Raw genomic sequence first — 18,189 nt, forward strand, 5'->3', positions numbered from 1 at the left:
TTCCCCAAATTCCGAGGTAAACGCACACAAAACCCAGCACAGAAACAGCCTGAGATGTGCGATCCGAGTTGCGGGTTTGAATGCTTCGGGCTGGCGTGAGTAAATGCTGCTGGCCCCCGAGTAGCAGCAGTGCCTCACCCGTCCAGGCGCTGTGCTTTTCGAAGCAGATTTTGAAGAGACATTCATTTCGGAGGTGATTAAGATTTCGTGGGCTTTTTTTCTGCATTAATTTCCAGTACCCTTTTAAAAGGGTGAAGATAGCTACTGTTGTTTACACATGCATATTTAAATTACACATTTAAAGGGCTGCAAAACCAGCTATCACGATTTAATTTGTGACAAGCCACTTACATAAACACCAGGCTCCATCCAGAGCTGTCCCTTAACCACAGAAGGTGGTTGCTTCTCCAGTCTGCATCCTTCACAGCCTTGAGATATGGTCAGTGTTCCGGAATACAAAGAAAGTCCTTTGCCAGAGCAGCTGATCCAAGGAGTGACTGTGTGGAAGAACCAACTTAACTCATTTGAGAAAAGCAGAAGTGATGCAGACACTTACCTACACAGGTTTTCAACCTTCCCTTTCAGAACTTTATCTAAGGCCACCCCTTCCATAGACAGCAGCCATGTTCTTTGGAGAACTTTATTAAAATATATCCAAGAAGTAATCAAACATTTCCTAACGAGTCAGGAGAGAACTGAAGTGAGAAAAACATCTGTACAGAGGACAGTGCTGTAAGTTTTTGCTTACATGCTTTATTTCAATGTTTCACAGTTTAGTCATTGTCTACAAAAATATATTTCTGAAACTCTGAGTCCTCTATAAAAAAGCTGGTCAGCAGCAGAGACCCTGACAAACAGAATGTACCTTGGGACAGTGTGAGCACCTCCTGTAAGCAGATTTAGTGCAGCCAGGGCATTCCCACCTCACCCTGGGAGAGTTCTGTTCTTTGGGATTAAAGCTCTGCACTAGTTCTGAAGGAAGGCATTTAAAAATAAAAGAGAAAAAAAATTTTAAAATCCTTCCACTTCTGTATACTGCACTAAGTTTGGGAAGGGGAGCTGAAAATCAGTGTATCACCAGGAGAGAACTAAAAAAGGACTTGGCACTCAGGGATGGGGAACACCACAGCGTACTTGAGTACTGGTACATTTTTCTTTGTGCTGTCTGTTCAGAAAAGCCTTCATCTGGTTATAATAGGTTCAGTCTGTAAGCAGAGGTACCAGTGGCATATGAGCAGAGTAATCCTGTAAGCACAAAGAGAGCCCTTCCTTGAGGTCATAAGGGTTCTGTTTATTTTTACCTTGACATTTTTGGCTGTGCCTTCAATCAAGGGGAAAATTGCCTTCATATCCAGTCACCAGCCTAGACAGTGTTGGCTAGAACAGAGCCACCATCAGTGCTGTCAGCTTTGCCTCCTCAGTACCCATACCAGAGTATTTCTTACATCATCAATTAATTCCTACACTTACTAGTCACCAGTACATCTAGGCACCAAAAATAAGAATGGGGAAAGTCAAGTGCCCCCCAGATGACATCTTCCTCTGCTCAGCTATTTGACTGGTCTATAGAGATACTTGCAGTTAACAATGTTTAAAAATTGCTGCATTTTTAAAAAAATAAATTTATCTTGCATTGTGTTCTAGAAGAGACAAGGTCAAGGTACTCTGATTCTCTGTATTCACAAAGCACAAAGCTAGAAGCCCCTTACCACAAAATGAGTTCTCAGACCGGAACCTCTAAGCAGGGCAGGAGTCTTCAGCAGCAAATAAGGAAAAAGAAGTTACTGTCAGACTGCTTCCCTAATGTGGTAGGTAACACAGAAAATGAGCTCTCAGTTCCTGAAAAATTTCCCTGTCTGCCTGTCAGAACAGCTTCCTGAGCTAGTAGCTTGTAAAATTTAGATTTCCTAGAGATGAGAGAACTGAGGGAACTGCTGCTGATTATTTTACGTACAGCTGGAATCAAAGAGCTCCAGGCTTTTGTTCAGATAAGTTTCCCTGTAACTCATGCCTATCACCAGTCCTAGTCTGATCTGCTAAACCTGAGCAGCCAAGGAGGTATATGAATTTAAAGTATAATCAGCATCATCCATGAAAACACAGAAGCCAAGAACCTTCACAGAGACAAATACCTTATCAAAAAAAGATACTCCGCACTAGAGAACTAAAATAATCTCACTAATGCTACAGAGTTAAAGTGTAAAATCTGTAAGAAAACACCTGAAGTTTACTCCTTGTCTATTTTCCTCTCTGGAATTGCTGGGGAGGAGTGGGGATGTGAAGGAGAAAGGAATAAATCACTCTGTCAGTAGTATGCCATTACATAAAGGCAGTATTGGAGAGAGAATTTTAAAGCAGGAAAAGTCTGAAAACTTACTAATTCTAGAAGCCTTCCTCAGCTTCCCAAACTGTAAGCAGCCTAAACAGAGGATTTCGTCCACACATCAAGGTGTACTTCCAGTCTTTTCCCAACTGTTCAGCTTCCAGTCACAGACACATAACAGAGGGAAGAATGATGGGAGGCAGACAAACCCACACACAGGGTACGCCTCCCATATAGCACCTACTCTGTAGTATACTCACACGTGAAAAAATCAGTCAAGAATTGTTACACTTTTTGTATGGAAAGGCTATAACTAAAGTAACAAGATGAAAATAAAGCAAGAGTGGAAAGTAAAGAAAATCTTCTCCTATGGAACCTGTTTGGCCAAAGACTCATACCCCTCAAAAGAAGTGATTCATATTCAATCATTTGGGAAATGACTTAAGAGCATCAGCTGACAAGGTCAGTGTGTTCTTTCTCCTTTAGTATCACAAAGCTTATTCTTGTAAAAAAAACACTGCATTGTCCTGCCCACTACTGGAGATGGAGTACCTGCTAGTAGAGCCAGTGTAGAGTAATTTGGTCAACCACTAAAAGCTGCCTTCTCCATCAGCACAGAGACAAGTGTCAAAAGCACTGGTAGGTTACTTCTAGGTGATGCTGTTACCCAAAAAAAAGAAAAAATCTGTAGCACAGCTTAGATTCTAACACGATAAATACCTTGTGGGTAAACACTGCCATTAGACTGCGAGGTACATGTGTGTGAGGAACCTGCAGCTGCAAGTTACAGCAACCTGCTGTCTGCCAATTCAAGTTTTTCCCATTTTGGCACTCTCTCTCCTTCCGTGAGTTACACAGATGTCAGGGTGAACTATTCTGAAGCCTCACAAACATGGTGGCTGCCAGAACGCATTTGATGACACTTTAATCCCGTCCAAATTATTTACAAGGCTGGCTTTGAGACTGTCACTTTTCACTTCAGGCCTAGTACTGCATAGCCAAAACTTTCTATGCTCAAGAACTAGCAACGCCTGCATCATGTCTTTTCTCACAGGAAACCTTAATTAAAACAAGTGAAATAACACACAGAGCTGAGCCTAGGCTGCAGTCTACCAAGGGCATAATAAAGACAATAGTCACAACTCCAATTCAGTAGAATTTTTCTAATATTCTTCATGGCTACACTTAGAGAGGTTCAGCCAAACGAAACTTAAGCTACAAGTCACAAGTGGAAAGTGTGCACTGAAGTCTCACGTTAGGAACACTGAGGGTGATCCCTGATCAGGCAGCTCCCCTTCTGTTTTCAAGTGCACAAAGACAGTTCCCTGTCACAGACAACTGAGGCAGACATATGGGAAAAATCATTGGTTAAACCAAGTATTTCCAAAGGAAGGCAAGGTCACTGCTGCCCTGCCCCAGAGAAGGAGAAAGATTCATTGACAGATTAAAACTAAAGGGGTACAAAATAAAGGCAAGAGCTAAAGTTTGCCAGTAATGAAATGCATTCTCCTGTCCGGTATGAACAGGAAACAGTCTCTGTAGGGTGTTAAAGAAGGTCCTAGGACAAGATACCCTCCTACTTTGTTTCTGCTGCCAGAGGAGGGGAGAGAAAGATGCTGCTATTGGTCAGCAGGAATCTCTCTGTCTGCATCCAGTTTGCTCGTCTCTCCTGGGGAAGGGGTACGCGGTGCAGAATGAGAAACAGAAGGGATCCCGTGAGCTACAATCCCTTCCACTACCGGTGGTTCTGGTAGCCCAGGGGTGGCTACTCCCACTACTCCTGGAGGAAACCTGAAACCAACAGAAACAAAAATTACACGCTTGTCCAGCAGAATTAGGCAAGGGGAAAGGAGCTGTGCCCTCAGGCCCCTGCTGAATACAAATCCTTCTTTCTAACAGAAATGCTGAGACAGAACACAGAGAATAGCTCCAAAGATGAAGAGTAGCAGTTATATCTTAATACCAAAGGACACCTGTTCTCAGGCAGAGACAGTATTAGGTCACATCCTAAGCATTTGGGAAACAGGTACAGAATTTATCTCCCCTGGAAAACAGCGTGAGGCACTGTGTGAAGGTACCCTGAAGGGCAGGGAATTCCCATCATCAGGAGGAGTACAAGCTGCCAGTTATACTTCACTGGACTCTAAGAACAAGGAGCTGAACTAAGAAAACAGCTAGACGTAAGATGACAAATGGGAGAGGGATACTCATGAATTGCTAATGAGCCATTCCTCCATTACTTCCTCTCTTCACCCCTGTGCCTTCTCAAGAAATATATTTGAACCTCTGTAGATCTCTCAGGGAAGGGAAGAGAATATATTTCCTATTTTACAGATGGTAGAAAAGCAGAAGGCAGAAAAGCACAATCACCTGGCAGGTCTTTAACAGACAAGCTGAAATACAGCCTATTTAGGCCATTGCCCAAATCCATTGGACAACGTCTCTTTAATAGCTGGTATTTCAGCTACAGGTAAGAACTATGCTTTGTTTAGACAGCCCTAATGATATGCACAACTTCTACATGTTAAGGTCCAGATCTCTTTTCAGGCACCGAACAGGTTTTCTCATGCTAAGATATCTCTTGGGCTGTCTTGCAAGGATTTGGAAAAAGTAGTCAGTATGTAGCTAGAACTACATATGGCCAAGTAAGTGCAAGTGCTGCTGTTAAGTTTCTGGAGAGTTCATATACAGACTATACAGCAACTGAAACACATGGGCTTGCAGGCACAAGCAGTTCTCAAACCCAAAGAGGGATGTCTTCAGTAGGAAGACATGCTTGGAAGCAGCATCTTGGACAACCTACATATCTCACCTGTAAGCTGCAGCTCCGTTGAGTTCTGGGTGGACAGTTGCAGGATCAATACTGGACCACTGAGCTGCTAGCATCAAGTACTCCTTATTAACACAGTTCCTCAAAGCATCAGGTATGTGACCTGCAAAAGTGCCAAGAATGACAAAAAGCCCAGACACAAGAAGGAAGGGCTCATTCGCTGAAGCATTTACAGAGGAAATTAGAAAGGAAACGCACAACACCTTTTCCATCTGCCTCCACATGCCAACACTGGGCCAGGGAGACTCCTCTGAACAACTGGTCTCTAAAGTAAAGACAAGAAACTGATCCTCCTTTCCCACTTGTGTGCTCTTGTGGAAACTATTGGCAACAAACTGCAATTGCCAAGCCTAGCCTTCCCCAAGCCACAATACGTACTTTACATACAACAGAAAAAAGGTGCACGGTGTAACTGTTAAAGGAATTATTGCAAAGGATTTGGAAGATGTGCTACGTACAAGGCTTCTCCAGGGAGGGAAAGTGCCACTTCAGCATTAGTTACAAAATTCTCAGAAGGCAAAGAGACAATTATCACCTTGCACTCTGGGTCCAGAAACCAGTCACTAAGTTTTCAGAACAATCAACACAATCCTTGCAGTGAACTAACAAAAGAATACTAATTCAGCAGCAGCTGCAGAGCACACAGTGTTCTTCATTACCTGTAATAGCTCTGCGGATCTCCTTAGCTGCATCTTCTCGGGATTCAATGGAAGCCTGCTCACTGTACCAGGCAGTGTGAGGGGTGCAGATCACATTAGGTGCATCTTTTAAGGGCCCCTGAGCAAAGCTGGGAGGGAGGGAGGGAAGGGGGGGAAAAAAAAAAAAAAAAAAAAAAAAGTGGTTTCTCTGCAGAAGTGATAACCTATTCTGTCATCTCAGGTATCGCTGTCACTCAGGTAACAAAAACCCATGAAAGACTCATCCAGCATAGGCGAGTCACAGGATAGCAGCAGGCAAGCAGGTAAAACATTACCTGAAAGGCTCGGACTCGTGCACGTCCAGTGCTGTTCCTCTGATTCTCCCCTCTTTCAAGGCTTGTGCTAAGGCTTTCTCATCTACCAGCCCTCCCCGGGCTGTGTTCACTAGGAAGCAGCCCTGGCGCATCTGGAAGAAGAAAAATATTAAGTGGTTTCAGAGTAAGACTTTTCATGGAAGCTAAGTGAATCTTGTGAAGTCTACTGGAAATGAGCAGGAGCCTGCAGTGATTAGATGAGGCCTGGACGAACTAGGAGTGCTCTCACTGCAAAGCTAACCACAGGGGAAATGCCTGCAAGCAATGCTTGAGAAATTTGCTTTAAAAATGAACAAACAAAACCACAAGACAAGAATGGCAAAAGTGGAACTCTCAAATTCTGCACTCCACATTCATCCTACTACATTAAAAAAGAAAGAGGACATGAATAAAATATCCAGCTATACAAAACTGGACTACAACGTCCAGATGCCTCTCATAAAAGCACTGAAAAGCATTCATAGACTATCAGAGCAAAGCCCGAGACTGACTTTGCAGTGGGCTTGGGTAGAGAGGCTTTGGCAGAACTGTGTAAAGAAACTTACACAGTCACAGCCACACCACATCTGACTCTAACCAGCACAGTCAATTATGCATTTTAAAGGTAATTTGAAATTACCGAATCACCTAAAACATTTGTTATAAATGGAACTACTTGGCAAAAAGAGCCAATCCTGTTCTCCTCTTAAAATAAAATTCTATACAGCACAAAGCACAGGCACCCAGATCCACACACTCCCAGCCTCCAAAGCAGCAGGAGGCACATGGCAGAGGCAGCAGGATTCACACGCTCTCAGCCTCTGTGAAAGCAGCAGTTTCTGTTTGCATTCATTTCCACAGTGCTCTGTGGGGGAAATCAAGCTCCTGCTGCACCTGTTTAATAGTGAAGTCATTGATGAGGTGATGGTTATGTTCATTCAGGCTGCAGTGCAATGTGATGCAATCGCTGTGCATTAGTAGATCCTGCAGGGTTCCTACTCGTTGTAAACCCAAGGATCGCTCCACTCCATCCGGCAGATAGGGGTCATAGAAAATCACGTTGAAGCCAAAGGACTTGGCTCGCAGAGCCACTGCCTGTCCAACTCGGCCTTCACAAAAGAAAACCCACAATCATCAAGGAAAGGTAAAACAAACTTTAAAAAACAAGATACTGGGGTAGACTGGGAGCCTATGCTGGAGTTTACTGCCAGGGCCCAGGGTACTGCAGCCCTGGAAACCCCTATGATTGCCATAGGGATCCAGAGGAGGTTATTCAGTGTTGATCCCATGTGGCTAATTTTAGTCCTTCCCCATGCAGTAGCAAGACCTTAGCTTGTAAGGAAGTCTGGTTTTCATACCAAATCTGGACCCTGAGTCAGAGGCAGTAATATCTGGTTACAAGAACTTAGAGAAGGATTTGGTAGCCTTCAGGTGGCTTTGTTACTGATACGAAGACTAGTACACAGGGAAACAGTCACCAAGAAGAGCTGTCTGAATGTTCCAATTCTTCTAGACATTTGAATATGGAAAAAAATTCCCCAGTCCCATGATATACATCCAATTCTTGAAGATATCCGGCATCACAAAATAGGGCACTAGCATTCCTTATGAATCAACTGTGTTTCACAATGAACAGCCATAAAATTATCACTTTTTTCAGTCTGTGACTTTTAGGTTCCCAAAACCTCTCACAGTTCTTTCCAGTCTAACAATCCCCATCACTTACCTAGCCCAATGATGCCCAAAGTCTCCCCACGGATACGCACAGCGCCTCCAGCCACCTCTCGGATCTGCTCTACACTGGAGGCTCGGTTCCCTTCCCGCATGGCCTGATGTAGCCAAGTAACACGGCGATAGAGGTTCAAGATGTGGCAGAGAGTGGAGTCAGCAGTCTCCTCTACTGAAGAGGAAGGGATGTTGCAAACTGCAATGCCTACAAAGCCACAGAGGTCATGGAAGACTTTTAGCATTGCCATGCTAAACAAACATGCAGCTCTTCAGGCATAAATGCTGAAAGATAATTTAGTGCTCCAGAACTTCTACCAAAAAACACAGGATTTATTTCAGCAGATCATTCTACAACAACATAGATGTGGCCAGCCAGCTTTTTAACCCCAAGGAAATACCATTTCTTCCTTAAAAATATCTATTTGCTTGATGCACTCACCAGAAAAAAAAACAAACTGAAATGAGAAACCTGGATCATACAAATGACTCAGGAAACTATTTTAGAAGATCTGCATCCAAAAAGATGCACTCATTCCAGAGATTCTCCTGACAGATTAACTGGCAGACTGTAGAAGAATAAGACAGATGGTCGAACTCTTTCATGCTTCTCAGTCCAGATGCTCACAGCAAGCACCAGCTTCTCCCCCAGCAACAATAAGTAACTAACTCACTAAATGTAGAGGGAAGCCACAGCAGCCTCTCTAAATCCAACTTAAGTTACACTTCAAAATAATAACACATAACACTCCCACTGTAGAATAACATGCGACCACAAGGAACCATAAAACCCATGGCTAGAAGAGTCAGATAGGTTACTGATGCAAACAGAGTTAAAGTCCCAGAAGCAAAAATTACTGTCAGTAAAGGGAAAGCAACTTGTAGCAAAATCTGGTAATTCCTGAGCAGTCTATAAAAAAAAAAAAAAAAAGAAGGGTGGGGGGCTGGCAACATAGCACTTCCTGCTAGTGCTCCTCATTCTACAAAACAGATGAGAAATAAAATTAACCAGATGAAAGAAATGGTCTCTTCCCAAATGTAACCACTAGCCACGCGCCAAAACCAAGGAAACTCCCTCCTCCAGAGCCCACCACCTATTTAAAAATTAGGAATAAAATCTAGGCAATGGCTGAAGACACATAAAATTCAGCAATGCATCACTGTTTTGTAATCCCTTTACAAGCAGACATTTGACTAAACTCACATCATGCTCTCTCAAAAAGAACTAGGAGAGCAATGTCTACACACAGTCCCAGATATCCAATTCTTTTTTCCTATGAAATCCTTTTCAACAAAGCCATAAAGCCACACAGATGACTCAGAAGACAGGAGGAGGGAAAACAGGGACATGTAACTTCTTTTAATCTCACTGGTTACTATCTCATTCAAGTTCAGGTAAGCCACGTGCATTCATCTCTTACAGAGACACAGATTTGTGTTATAGCAATCTCATGCCTAAAGGTAAGAAAACACAAACACACAAAACAGCCCTTTGGTCTGATTCGAAGATTCAAAACACAGAAGGAACAGCAGTCTTTTTTCAGAATGAATTAGAGGGCCTGGCTAAGCATGAAAATAATCATTAATTGTCCATGAAAAAGCAAATCTGGCCATGCATAAGGGTCATCATACTACCAGTCCAAAGCAAAAGAGGCAAGCAGCATTCTGACGGTGGAAGAACTTTGACCCATTTCTCTTTGGGTTAATGTGTGTCAAATAGGGGGAAAGGGAAAGCTTTGACTCCCGAGCGAATCAAAGAGATGGATGGTGACTTTAAGCAGAAAACCCTAAGGTCCCGAATTCATCCCAAAAATTAAATGGCTGGATGAGAGCCAAAGACCTTGCCAGGAACTCTTGAGTCTATTCAGTTTAATCATTCAGATGAGAAGATGTTTTAGACCTAATTCAAGCACTAGGCAAACATGCAGTCTCCATTTATGTGGAATTAATCTGTTCTTAAAGATCTGGCAACTTTAATGCCTATTTAAATTGTATGTTAATCTGATCTGCATTACATGAAGAAAGGTTTCAAATCACTGACACAAATCTATAACAGAAGGGGCAAGGTACTGCAATGATCTACCTCCTCTGGGAGACTACAAGGTCCAATGGCCTCACTGCCACATGTTTATTGAATAGCAGCTTTTGCCACCTGATCCAGAGACTTTTCACATGCCATGGGCTCTAACAGGATGTATGATAAAAGTGCTGAATCAACACATGCCTGCATATAATAAATTAATAGGAAAACTCACTAATCGAGCATTTTCAGTGAGTTCATCCTGCACCACTATTTGCAGGCTGCTTCCAGACATCATTATGCTCAACTCTTCTCCCACAGACCACCCAAAGCTGCTTCACCAGAAGTTATCTAGACACCATATAGGGGTTTTTGAACCCCAAACAAAAGCCTCTACAGCACAGCAATCTGATGACTGAGAATCCTTCAGACCACCTACCAGCTCTGATATTGGTCAGCTTCCTTAAGATGCCTGACAATGAGCAACTCCAAATCTTTTACAGAAAAGGTTGTAAACGCACTCAGCTATAAAACAGAAAAACACATGCAGTCCTCCACTTGACATTGGGTACTGATCACAACAGAGCTCTATTGATGTCATCATACCTAATTCTGCAGCTGATTTGATGTCAACATTGTCATAGCCACTGCCAATACGCACAATGACCCTGAGGGCTTTGAATTTCTCCAGATCCTGACGAGAAAGGGTGATGGTGTGATACATCAGAGCCCCTACTGCCTCATTCAGCACCTACAACAAAAACCAGTCCAAATGAATCTCTGCTTTGGTTACTCCAAGAGGCAGAGCCCTGAGCCCAAATGCTTGTGCATTTTCTAGCCCACCTTTTCATGGATTTCCTGAGTTGACTGAGCATCACAAAATGCCACGGTAGCAACATCCTTCAAGATGGGCATCTCCACAGTGCAATCTCGTCCATCCAGGAGTGCAACCAGTGGCCGTGCTGGCATTGGGCCATTCACAATAGGAGGCCGTATGCCTGTTAAGAAAATCAGCAGGAGAAATTACACAAAGGACAAGAATTCTACAACCTTCATTCGCTAGTCCAACAAGTCACCAGTTCTGTAGTATTTAGGATGGGATTAGTCAAAGCAAAAGAAACAAATTGGAAACAAACACAGGGAAGTGAAGTGAGAAAAAAAAAACAACCCCAGACCTCTGTCACCACTACATGAATAAAAACAAATAATGTTTTATCAAGAATGAGATAGCAGGAGGTGGTCTGCTCAGCAGCAGGCCATCTTACTCCAGGCTCCTCAGACTGGTTATAAAGCCACCTCAGGCCCATTCCCCATTAACCTGGGTTACTCTCCCCCCTCAGTGTGGCAGGACATCAAGTCTATTTCCTCCTTAAGCGAGCTGAAGAACCTGCAATGACTTGGGGACTCCTGGAAGTTCGCTCTTTCCATAGATCGAGGTGCCGGAATCCCCGCAGCCGGCGGGCAGGGCCCAGGCAAGCTGCCGGCCGGGCCCCTCGGCTCGGCAGCGGCCGGCACCGGTCCCCGCCGCTGGGGCACTGGGCCGCTGCCGGGCGCGGCCCCACGCGGCGCCGCCGCTGCTGTCGTGGGGCGCCCGCCCCGCCTCACCTTCGCAGATCCGGTCCAGCCGCTGGCGCTTCACTTTGTGACGGTCCATGGGCCGCGCCGCGCCGCCGCCGGGCGCCGCGGGGGGACAGGGCGGTGCGGGGGCACAGGGCGGTGCGGGGGCTCAGGCCGCCGCGGTTGGTGAGGCCGCCGGGCGCCGGCAGGAAGCGGAAGCGCCTCTGGGCCCCGCCGCCGCCAGGACCCCGCAGGCCGAGGGCGCACAGTGCTTCCGGTTCCGGTCCGCGCGCGCGAGTGCCCAACAAGGCCACGCGGTGCGGAGCATCCCGGAGCTCAGGCGTCTCCGGGTCCTCCCGTGGGCTGCCCGGCGCTGCTTCTCCTCGGCCATCCCCGGGGCCGGGTCGTCCGGGTCCTACGGGAGCACCGAGTGCCTGTGGGACAGGAGCCGGCGCCATGGCCTGTGGTGGAGCCGCCCACCTCCTCAGGGCCCCGGGCAGCGCGCAGTAGGTCGGCTGCAGCCGTCAGTCCGGCTAAGGCCGCTCGGCAGCGGCGTCTCTGCCCGCTCTCCGGCAGCTGCGGGGTGGCGAATGCTGGGCGGGGAGAGAGCTGTTGAGAACGCCGGGTACCGGAGAGACCGGTCACGGCGATGTTCAATCCACGGTAGCCCTACAGCCACAGCAGCGGGAGAAGCTGCGTGGCTGCCTGTGCCTCGGTTCTGGTAACTACTTAAACCAGTAATAAACCAAAAACCCACCAAAACAGCAGTAGAACCACGGTTGTGCTCCCCTGGGAACCTCTGGCTCTTACAACAGCTCAGAACCCACAGGACAGCCAGGGGGGCGGCCGGGCGGGGATGGTGCTCTCCCCTCCCGCATTCGGGCGCGGAGGGCCCGAGACTCCTCGCTGCTCCCCGCCGGCTGCCCGTGCTCTCCCAGGTGCCTGCCTGCCTGCCTGCCCGCCCCCTATGGGACCCCTCTGAGCCTGCGGAGAACACCGGCCGCTCCGCAGCCGCCGCGTTTTTGCCCGCCTCCCGCTGCCTCAGCCCCACCCCCGGGAAGGATCCGCACCGCCTCCCCGGCTCCAGCCGTAAGGCTTCCGCACCGCTGGGCTGAGCCCCTCGGCCAGCCTCCGGCGTCCCGGCGGGACGCGTGGTTACAGGTGCAGAGCGGGAGGTGAAGGCCCCGGATAACCTCTCCCTGGGAACGGTTTGTGCCCGGGGACAGCGCTCACCGCAGCGGCTGCGGGGCCACCGGCGTTCCCGGGGGCTCTGTGCACTGCCTCCGCCCTGTTCTGTAAACCCTGTTCCAAGTACACGGCCTTTTTTTGGGCGGGCTCTCCAATACGCTTCCAAACACACTCGTCCAAGTAGACGGCTGGTGTGGTTTGGGTTTTGGTCACTGACACATACATCTTCCTAACCCCAGCACAGCACTAGCTGTATGTCTCTCAGGTGAAATGCTGCTGTTGCTTTTTGAGAGATCCAAGACACCTCTTGGATAACTGGCTTAAATTGGTAAAAGAAAGCACTACTTTCACAGTAGCTTCAGGGCAAGGACCAAGTTTTGAACAGCACACAGCAATGGAGTTCAGACTAGCACTGCATGTAAACTTGCAAAAAAAAAAAAAAAAAATTTCCTACTGCATAAAGGACCTGCCAATATCTGACTGGCAGTTTTGCTCCTTGCAGAGCATCACAGAAGCAGCATGGAGAGATCTTTCCTGGTGAGCAGTTTACTGGAAGATGGGCAACCGTATTACCTGTGAGAATACAACCAAACGTGCATGGAGTTTGAACACACTGTGCTGTCAGCTGCTGTTGTCAAGATCCAGAGTGAATGTTTCTTGTCTTGTTTAAAAGCAACGCTGTGGATTTTGTTGCTAGTTGTAACTTCTGACTGGTAAAATAACGTGTTTGAGCAGACCAAAGCACGCAGGTGCTAATGGTCTCTTGTGAGAGACAGCACAAAGGGCCCTGCACAATACCTGGTCTTCCAAAGCCTTCTTAGGCTTGCATAGGAGGCTTTTTTCCACCCCCAAGCATTAGGTGGGCTACAGACTCCAGTACAGTAGCCTCTGTTTATGTGTTCATCAAGAGGAGATGGTGCTGTACTCTTCTGTGTCACTCACAGTTCTCCAACCTCCTCAACCACGCAGCCTACCACTGAGCAGGGCCCCTGGGGATCTAGGCTAGAACATCTTCCATTTTAACACAAGCTACCTAGATAATTGGGATAAAAGAAGTGCATGAACATACCTGCAATGGTGCCTCAGCTATTGGCACAGCTTCTTTTTAGCATGGGTTAGTTAAAATGAAAACCAGCACAACAGTGTCTATATACTGCCATGAAAACCAAACCAAGCCAACAAAAGAGTTTTACCCATTTGGCTTGTATGCAAAATCTCAGTGGCAAGCCTTACTTTCTCACCTGTCAGCCAAACAGCCTTAGTGCTCTGGAGCACATGGCATATGGCACATGAAGTCTCCCTTTACATTTATACTGACCAACCTTCACCTCTGTATAAAAACTTCAGCTAAAGCCTCCCAGAGCCCAGTAAGGTATCCGCGTTGACTGACAACAATATCTTGCTGACAGCCGCTGAACCAAACATTTTGTCGGATGCTTAAAAAGAACAAAAGGGATGGGAGGGAAGAGAGGGGTTTTCTGAGGACAAAGAAACTGGAACTCCTAGAAACCTTGTTGCCAGGGGCAGAACTAGCAGGGAAAGCCTGGTCCATCTGGATGGATCAGCTCTGTGTTGTGGTCCAAAGTCCTGCCATGTGGGAGCGGCTCATACCTGGGTCTTTCCTGATAGTCTCTAAAGCACCTAATGCTGCTGATAAGATTTAAAGTAAACAGCCCCTGCACGGCTGACCATCTCTTTTACATGCAAAGAGGAAAACATATACAGGGGTGACTAAAATAAAAACCTACTGCAAGTAGCTGGAGCCTGCTTCCCCTGGTTCTGTCTTCCAAAGCACTGAGAGATGGGAACAGAGTGGGACCGCTGATGTTTGCTGCCTAATGTGCCTTGGAGTCCTCTGTCTCATAGCTGGAATGATGGAAACCCAGTCCATTTCACTGTGGAAAGCAGGTTTAGGGCTGCTACTGACTCAAGGGGAAATAATCTATGTTTTGTGATTTGATTGTTCTCATACCTACTTAAGTACCTTGCCAACCTACAGAAACAGTAAAATTGTTTTCAGTTTCACTATTTTTCTGTTATCATATTCAGTACAGTACATACCCCTGAACAGCTGCTGCCCCTAAAGACCTGGGTCTGTCTTGCCTCTGCCAAATCCACTGTCCTGCACGCTAATTTAGCTTCATTTGAGACAAGGACTGAGCAAGTAGCTGCCCTGACATACATCATGGATGTACCAGGAGCAGAACAATGGGATCACCTTGGGCCCTTAAATGTCTTTGAATCAAAATCTAGTCTAATGAATTATTAAGGCTTCTTACTTTTTCTATGTAGATGTGTCTGAAAAAATTGAGCTGTAAGGTAGAAGAGCAGTGCTGTTCTAAGCAGCTCCTGCTTTCTTGTCTTGAAGAAACACTTTTGCTTTCCTGTTACAAATAATGTTTCTTCTGAGCTGTTCATTACTTGGACTGCTGCTGAATCTGTCATGCAAGCATATGCACATCAGCCATTGCTGTACTACCACCAACACTTGGGAAGCTGTTTTGGAGGTCAAGCCCCTGAACCTTCTTTGGCAATGAGCAGCCAGAGCAGTTTAGGGCACCAGCTCTCACGGTAGGAAATGAAAGAGGTTTTTATTTGATTTGCTATGAATATAGACATTAACTTCTGCCGGGCTGTTTACATTAGGTTAATATTTCTGTAATGTACAGGTGTTAATATGAGCTGTGAGTGTCTGCTGTCTGTCTCTAGCCCTGTAAAGAGCAGAGTGTGGCGCTGTAAATATTATCCCAGCCAGAGAAGTGTTTGCACAGCCCTCCTCTGTGCTGCCTCCTGCAGTAGTGCTCTGACAGTACTCCTTATAAATGACCCAGGCTCAGCTGCCACAGCCTCAGCTTCTTCTGCATTCTGCTGCAACATGCTCTGGTTTTGACTCAAAGAGGGTTATAAATATCACATCCTCAAAAATGCAGCAAAAGCATCGACCAGTGTGCTGTGATCTTTACAGGATTAGTACTACACAAAATAAGGGACACCTGAATAACTCCACACATACTGCAAACAAAATACTTTGTCAAACCCACTCCTCATGGGCTCCGGCAGTCACAGATGTAGAGAATAAATGTCTAGTACACCTCTGGAACTGCTACTTGCTTTATATAGTGTTATATAGTCATTTAAGAGGGAAACTAATGATTCATGTTCTTGGTTTGTTTAAAAGTGCTCCCCAGCAAAAAGTCCTTACTGGAAAGGACTGTCCAGTACTATTGATTTGAACAGAAGAGGAAAACAAAACTATCCTTCTGCAGATACTGCAGGGATCTTCCTGCCACCAGAGAACAACTAAGGAGGCAAGAGCGTCAGCACAGTGAATGGAATCCTTGTTCCACAGAGGATCCTGCCTGCACCTCACACACCATGTGCAACAAGACAGCATAAACGTGGCCTGCCATGTGTTCAAACCTGCTGAAAGAGTTCTTCATGTGCTACAGAAAAAACTTTCATGCACTGTATCAAGACCTTCATGGCCTGAAAGCGACATGAAAAAGACAAACTGCAATAGCTCCAATGAATTTCAAGAACAAGAAGTTTGGTGCTGTTTTCCATTAGAGGCAGTGGAACTGTAATCTGCACTGCAAGGACCAGAAGATCCAGACTTGAGAATGACAAAACAAAAACAAAAAGCAGCATTCCAGGGTGGGAAGGTAGGGGTGAGAGGAGAAAATTTACGATATTGTGGCCACACTGTCTGCAGTGGGCCAGGATGACAAGAGAGTTCCCAGACTGCTGTAAAAGCAGTAGTTCTCTTTGGCTGATGATTCTCTGTGACAGTCTCCATGATGACAAAATAAGGGTGAAACAGGTAATGCAAACCTGATACCTAAGCACCCTGCAAACAGTTTTCTTCAAACCCCAGTGCACGCCAGGCAGCACAGTAGTTACCTGAGAGAATTCAAGCAGAGGAAGGTGGTTTACTCCAGAGGATTCAGTAGAAAGGAACTTCCACTGTAATAACACTGGTTCTGTTTCTGCAAGGTTTGATTGCTTACTTGACTGTGACAAACTACTTTTCTGAATGTTTGCCTCAGCTCTTTTGAAGTAACAGCCCAGCAACTCATACATATGCAGAGATTGCACCTTCCAACCAGTTGCTGAGGAGCAAACTTTCTTTAGACACTAGGAAGAGTGTTACAACATGCATATGACTGCATAGCTCTGGGCTTAATGATCTGGCATGTAAATTGGCTTCCTTGATGAGCATGGGCAACTCTGTTCCTCAAGGCCCCAGGGTGTAAATGGTTAACAGTTCTCCCAGGTTTGTGTTTAGGTACTGAAGTGATGATAAACTGCCCAGGTACTGCTTAGCCTTATGAACAGAATGGTGCTCACTGCAGTAGGTGTTGACAAGATGCTGTGGACAAATCTGTCAGGACAAGGAAAGGAACATGCTGACCAATTTTTGCATGTATTTAATCCCCTTGCAACCTTGACACACAAGGTTAACACTTCAATTTTGTATGAAGAAATATAGTGGCAAAGACCTAAGAAATATTTACTTAGTGACATACCTGTTTCATCACAGGACCTGCTGACATCACTAACCCCAAATCAGCCAGGACCTATATAAACCTGCAATGAGCAGCATAGATGATAGAAACCATAGGACTGGTGCTAAAAGCTGAGGAAATCACATCAGAGTTATCACTGTTTCTCCAACTGTTTGAAAAGGTCAAAGGCCTGGACCTTGCACGGAATTAGAGAAACTGATTCCTGAGATATTATACATTACGCTGATGGATGACATCCACAGGTCAGAGTTGGCCTATACAATTTCAAATGGAAAGAGTGATAAAAGCCCTGGTCATGAGAGACTGCTAATTATCCACCTCTCTGAGACCTGTAACGAGGTTACAGTGCTGCTCTGCATGTGGGCAGGCGGGGATAACCAAATAACCTTGTATGTCATGGGTCCCAGGCAAAGACAAGTAAGTATGCAACAACTGAGAAAGGGACCACTCCACTGCAGTCAGGCTGTGCTGAGGAGTCATGTGTAGTGAATTGGCCAACTCTTCAAGTCAGTGTTCCTCTACTGGGCCACTTGCCAAGGCAAGCTGAAAGCACTGAAAACTTACAGCATTCAGCTTTAACACGGAAGGAAGAATTTTCCCTTTCTTAGCTGCTGCAAAACATAATTCAAAGCTGAGTTTATGAATCATTTTCGTGGTCTTTGTGTGAAGATTTATAATCTCAGAATCAGAAAAACAGTCTGGAAAGAAACTTGAAAAATCCTCTAAACTATTCTCTTGTACCAACCTGGACTGACCAGTCCCTAAAAATCCCCAGTTCAGATGATACCCACTTTTCCTTCCCTCCTCACATCAGCTGTTACCCTGTTGCAGAAGAAATTGTGTGGGTTCTTGACAAATCCATCTAGGATACAAACAGCAAGCCTGTTATTTTCCACATGCTAACAATTGTTTATGTGTTCCATAATTTTCCTAGAGCTTGATGTTAAGATTAATTGTTTGTATTTTTTCCTTTCCCAAGGCACACATGCTGTTTTCTCTTCTCCAGGCATTTCTCCTGGAAGATGCTGG

The 18,189-nt window shown here is 45.8% G+C and overlaps 1 protein-coding gene across 2 annotated transcripts; it reads right to left on the reverse strand.

Moving 5' to 3' along the window:
• Positions 1 to 307: 307 nt before the first annotated feature.
• Positions 308 to 11,659, reverse strand: LOC139803130 (C-terminal-binding protein 2). Of its 2 annotated transcripts, none has more exons than XM_071758990.1 (9): positions 11,495 to 11,659; positions 10,733 to 10,887; positions 10,496 to 10,640; positions 7,871 to 8,077; positions 7,039 to 7,253; positions 6,127 to 6,257; positions 5,813 to 5,940; positions 5,136 to 5,256; positions 308 to 497 (listed from the first exon to the last, which is right to left on the reverse strand). In XM_071758990.1, the coding sequence occupies exons 1-9, from the start codon at positions 11,541 to 11,543 to the stop codon at positions 422 to 424; spliced, it is 1,227 nt and encodes a 408-aa protein (XP_071615091.1). In that variant the 5' UTR covers positions 11,544 to 11,659; the 3' UTR covers positions 308 to 421. The 2 variants fall into 2 exon arrangements, with proteins under 2 accessions (XP_071615091.1, XP_071615090.1); XM_071758989.1 differs by lacking the exon at positions 308 to 497 and adding an exon at positions 627 to 4,114.
• Positions 11,660 to 18,189: the final 6,530 nt, after the last annotated feature.

This window comes from Heliangelus exortis, chromosome 15 (genome assembly GCF_036169615.1).
Source record: "Heliangelus exortis chromosome 15, bHelExo1.hap1, whole genome shotgun sequence".
Lineage (NCBI taxonomy): Eukaryota > Metazoa > Chordata > Aves > Apodiformes > Trochilidae > Heliangelus > Heliangelus exortis.

Coding starts and splice junctions, on each gene's coding strand:
- LOC139803130 (XM_071758989.1), bottom strand. CDS start 11,543: ATGGACCGTCACAAAGTGAAGCGCCAGCGGCTGGACCGGATCTGCGAA. Junction 5,257..5,812: donor GATCCGCAGAGCTATTACAG/GTAATGAAGAAC, acceptor GCACTTTTGCAG/GTCACATACCTGATGCTTTG. Junction 4,115..5,135: donor AACGGAGCTGCAGCTTACAG/GTGAGATATGTA, acceptor TGTTGGTTTCAG/GTTTCCTCCAGGAGTAGTGG.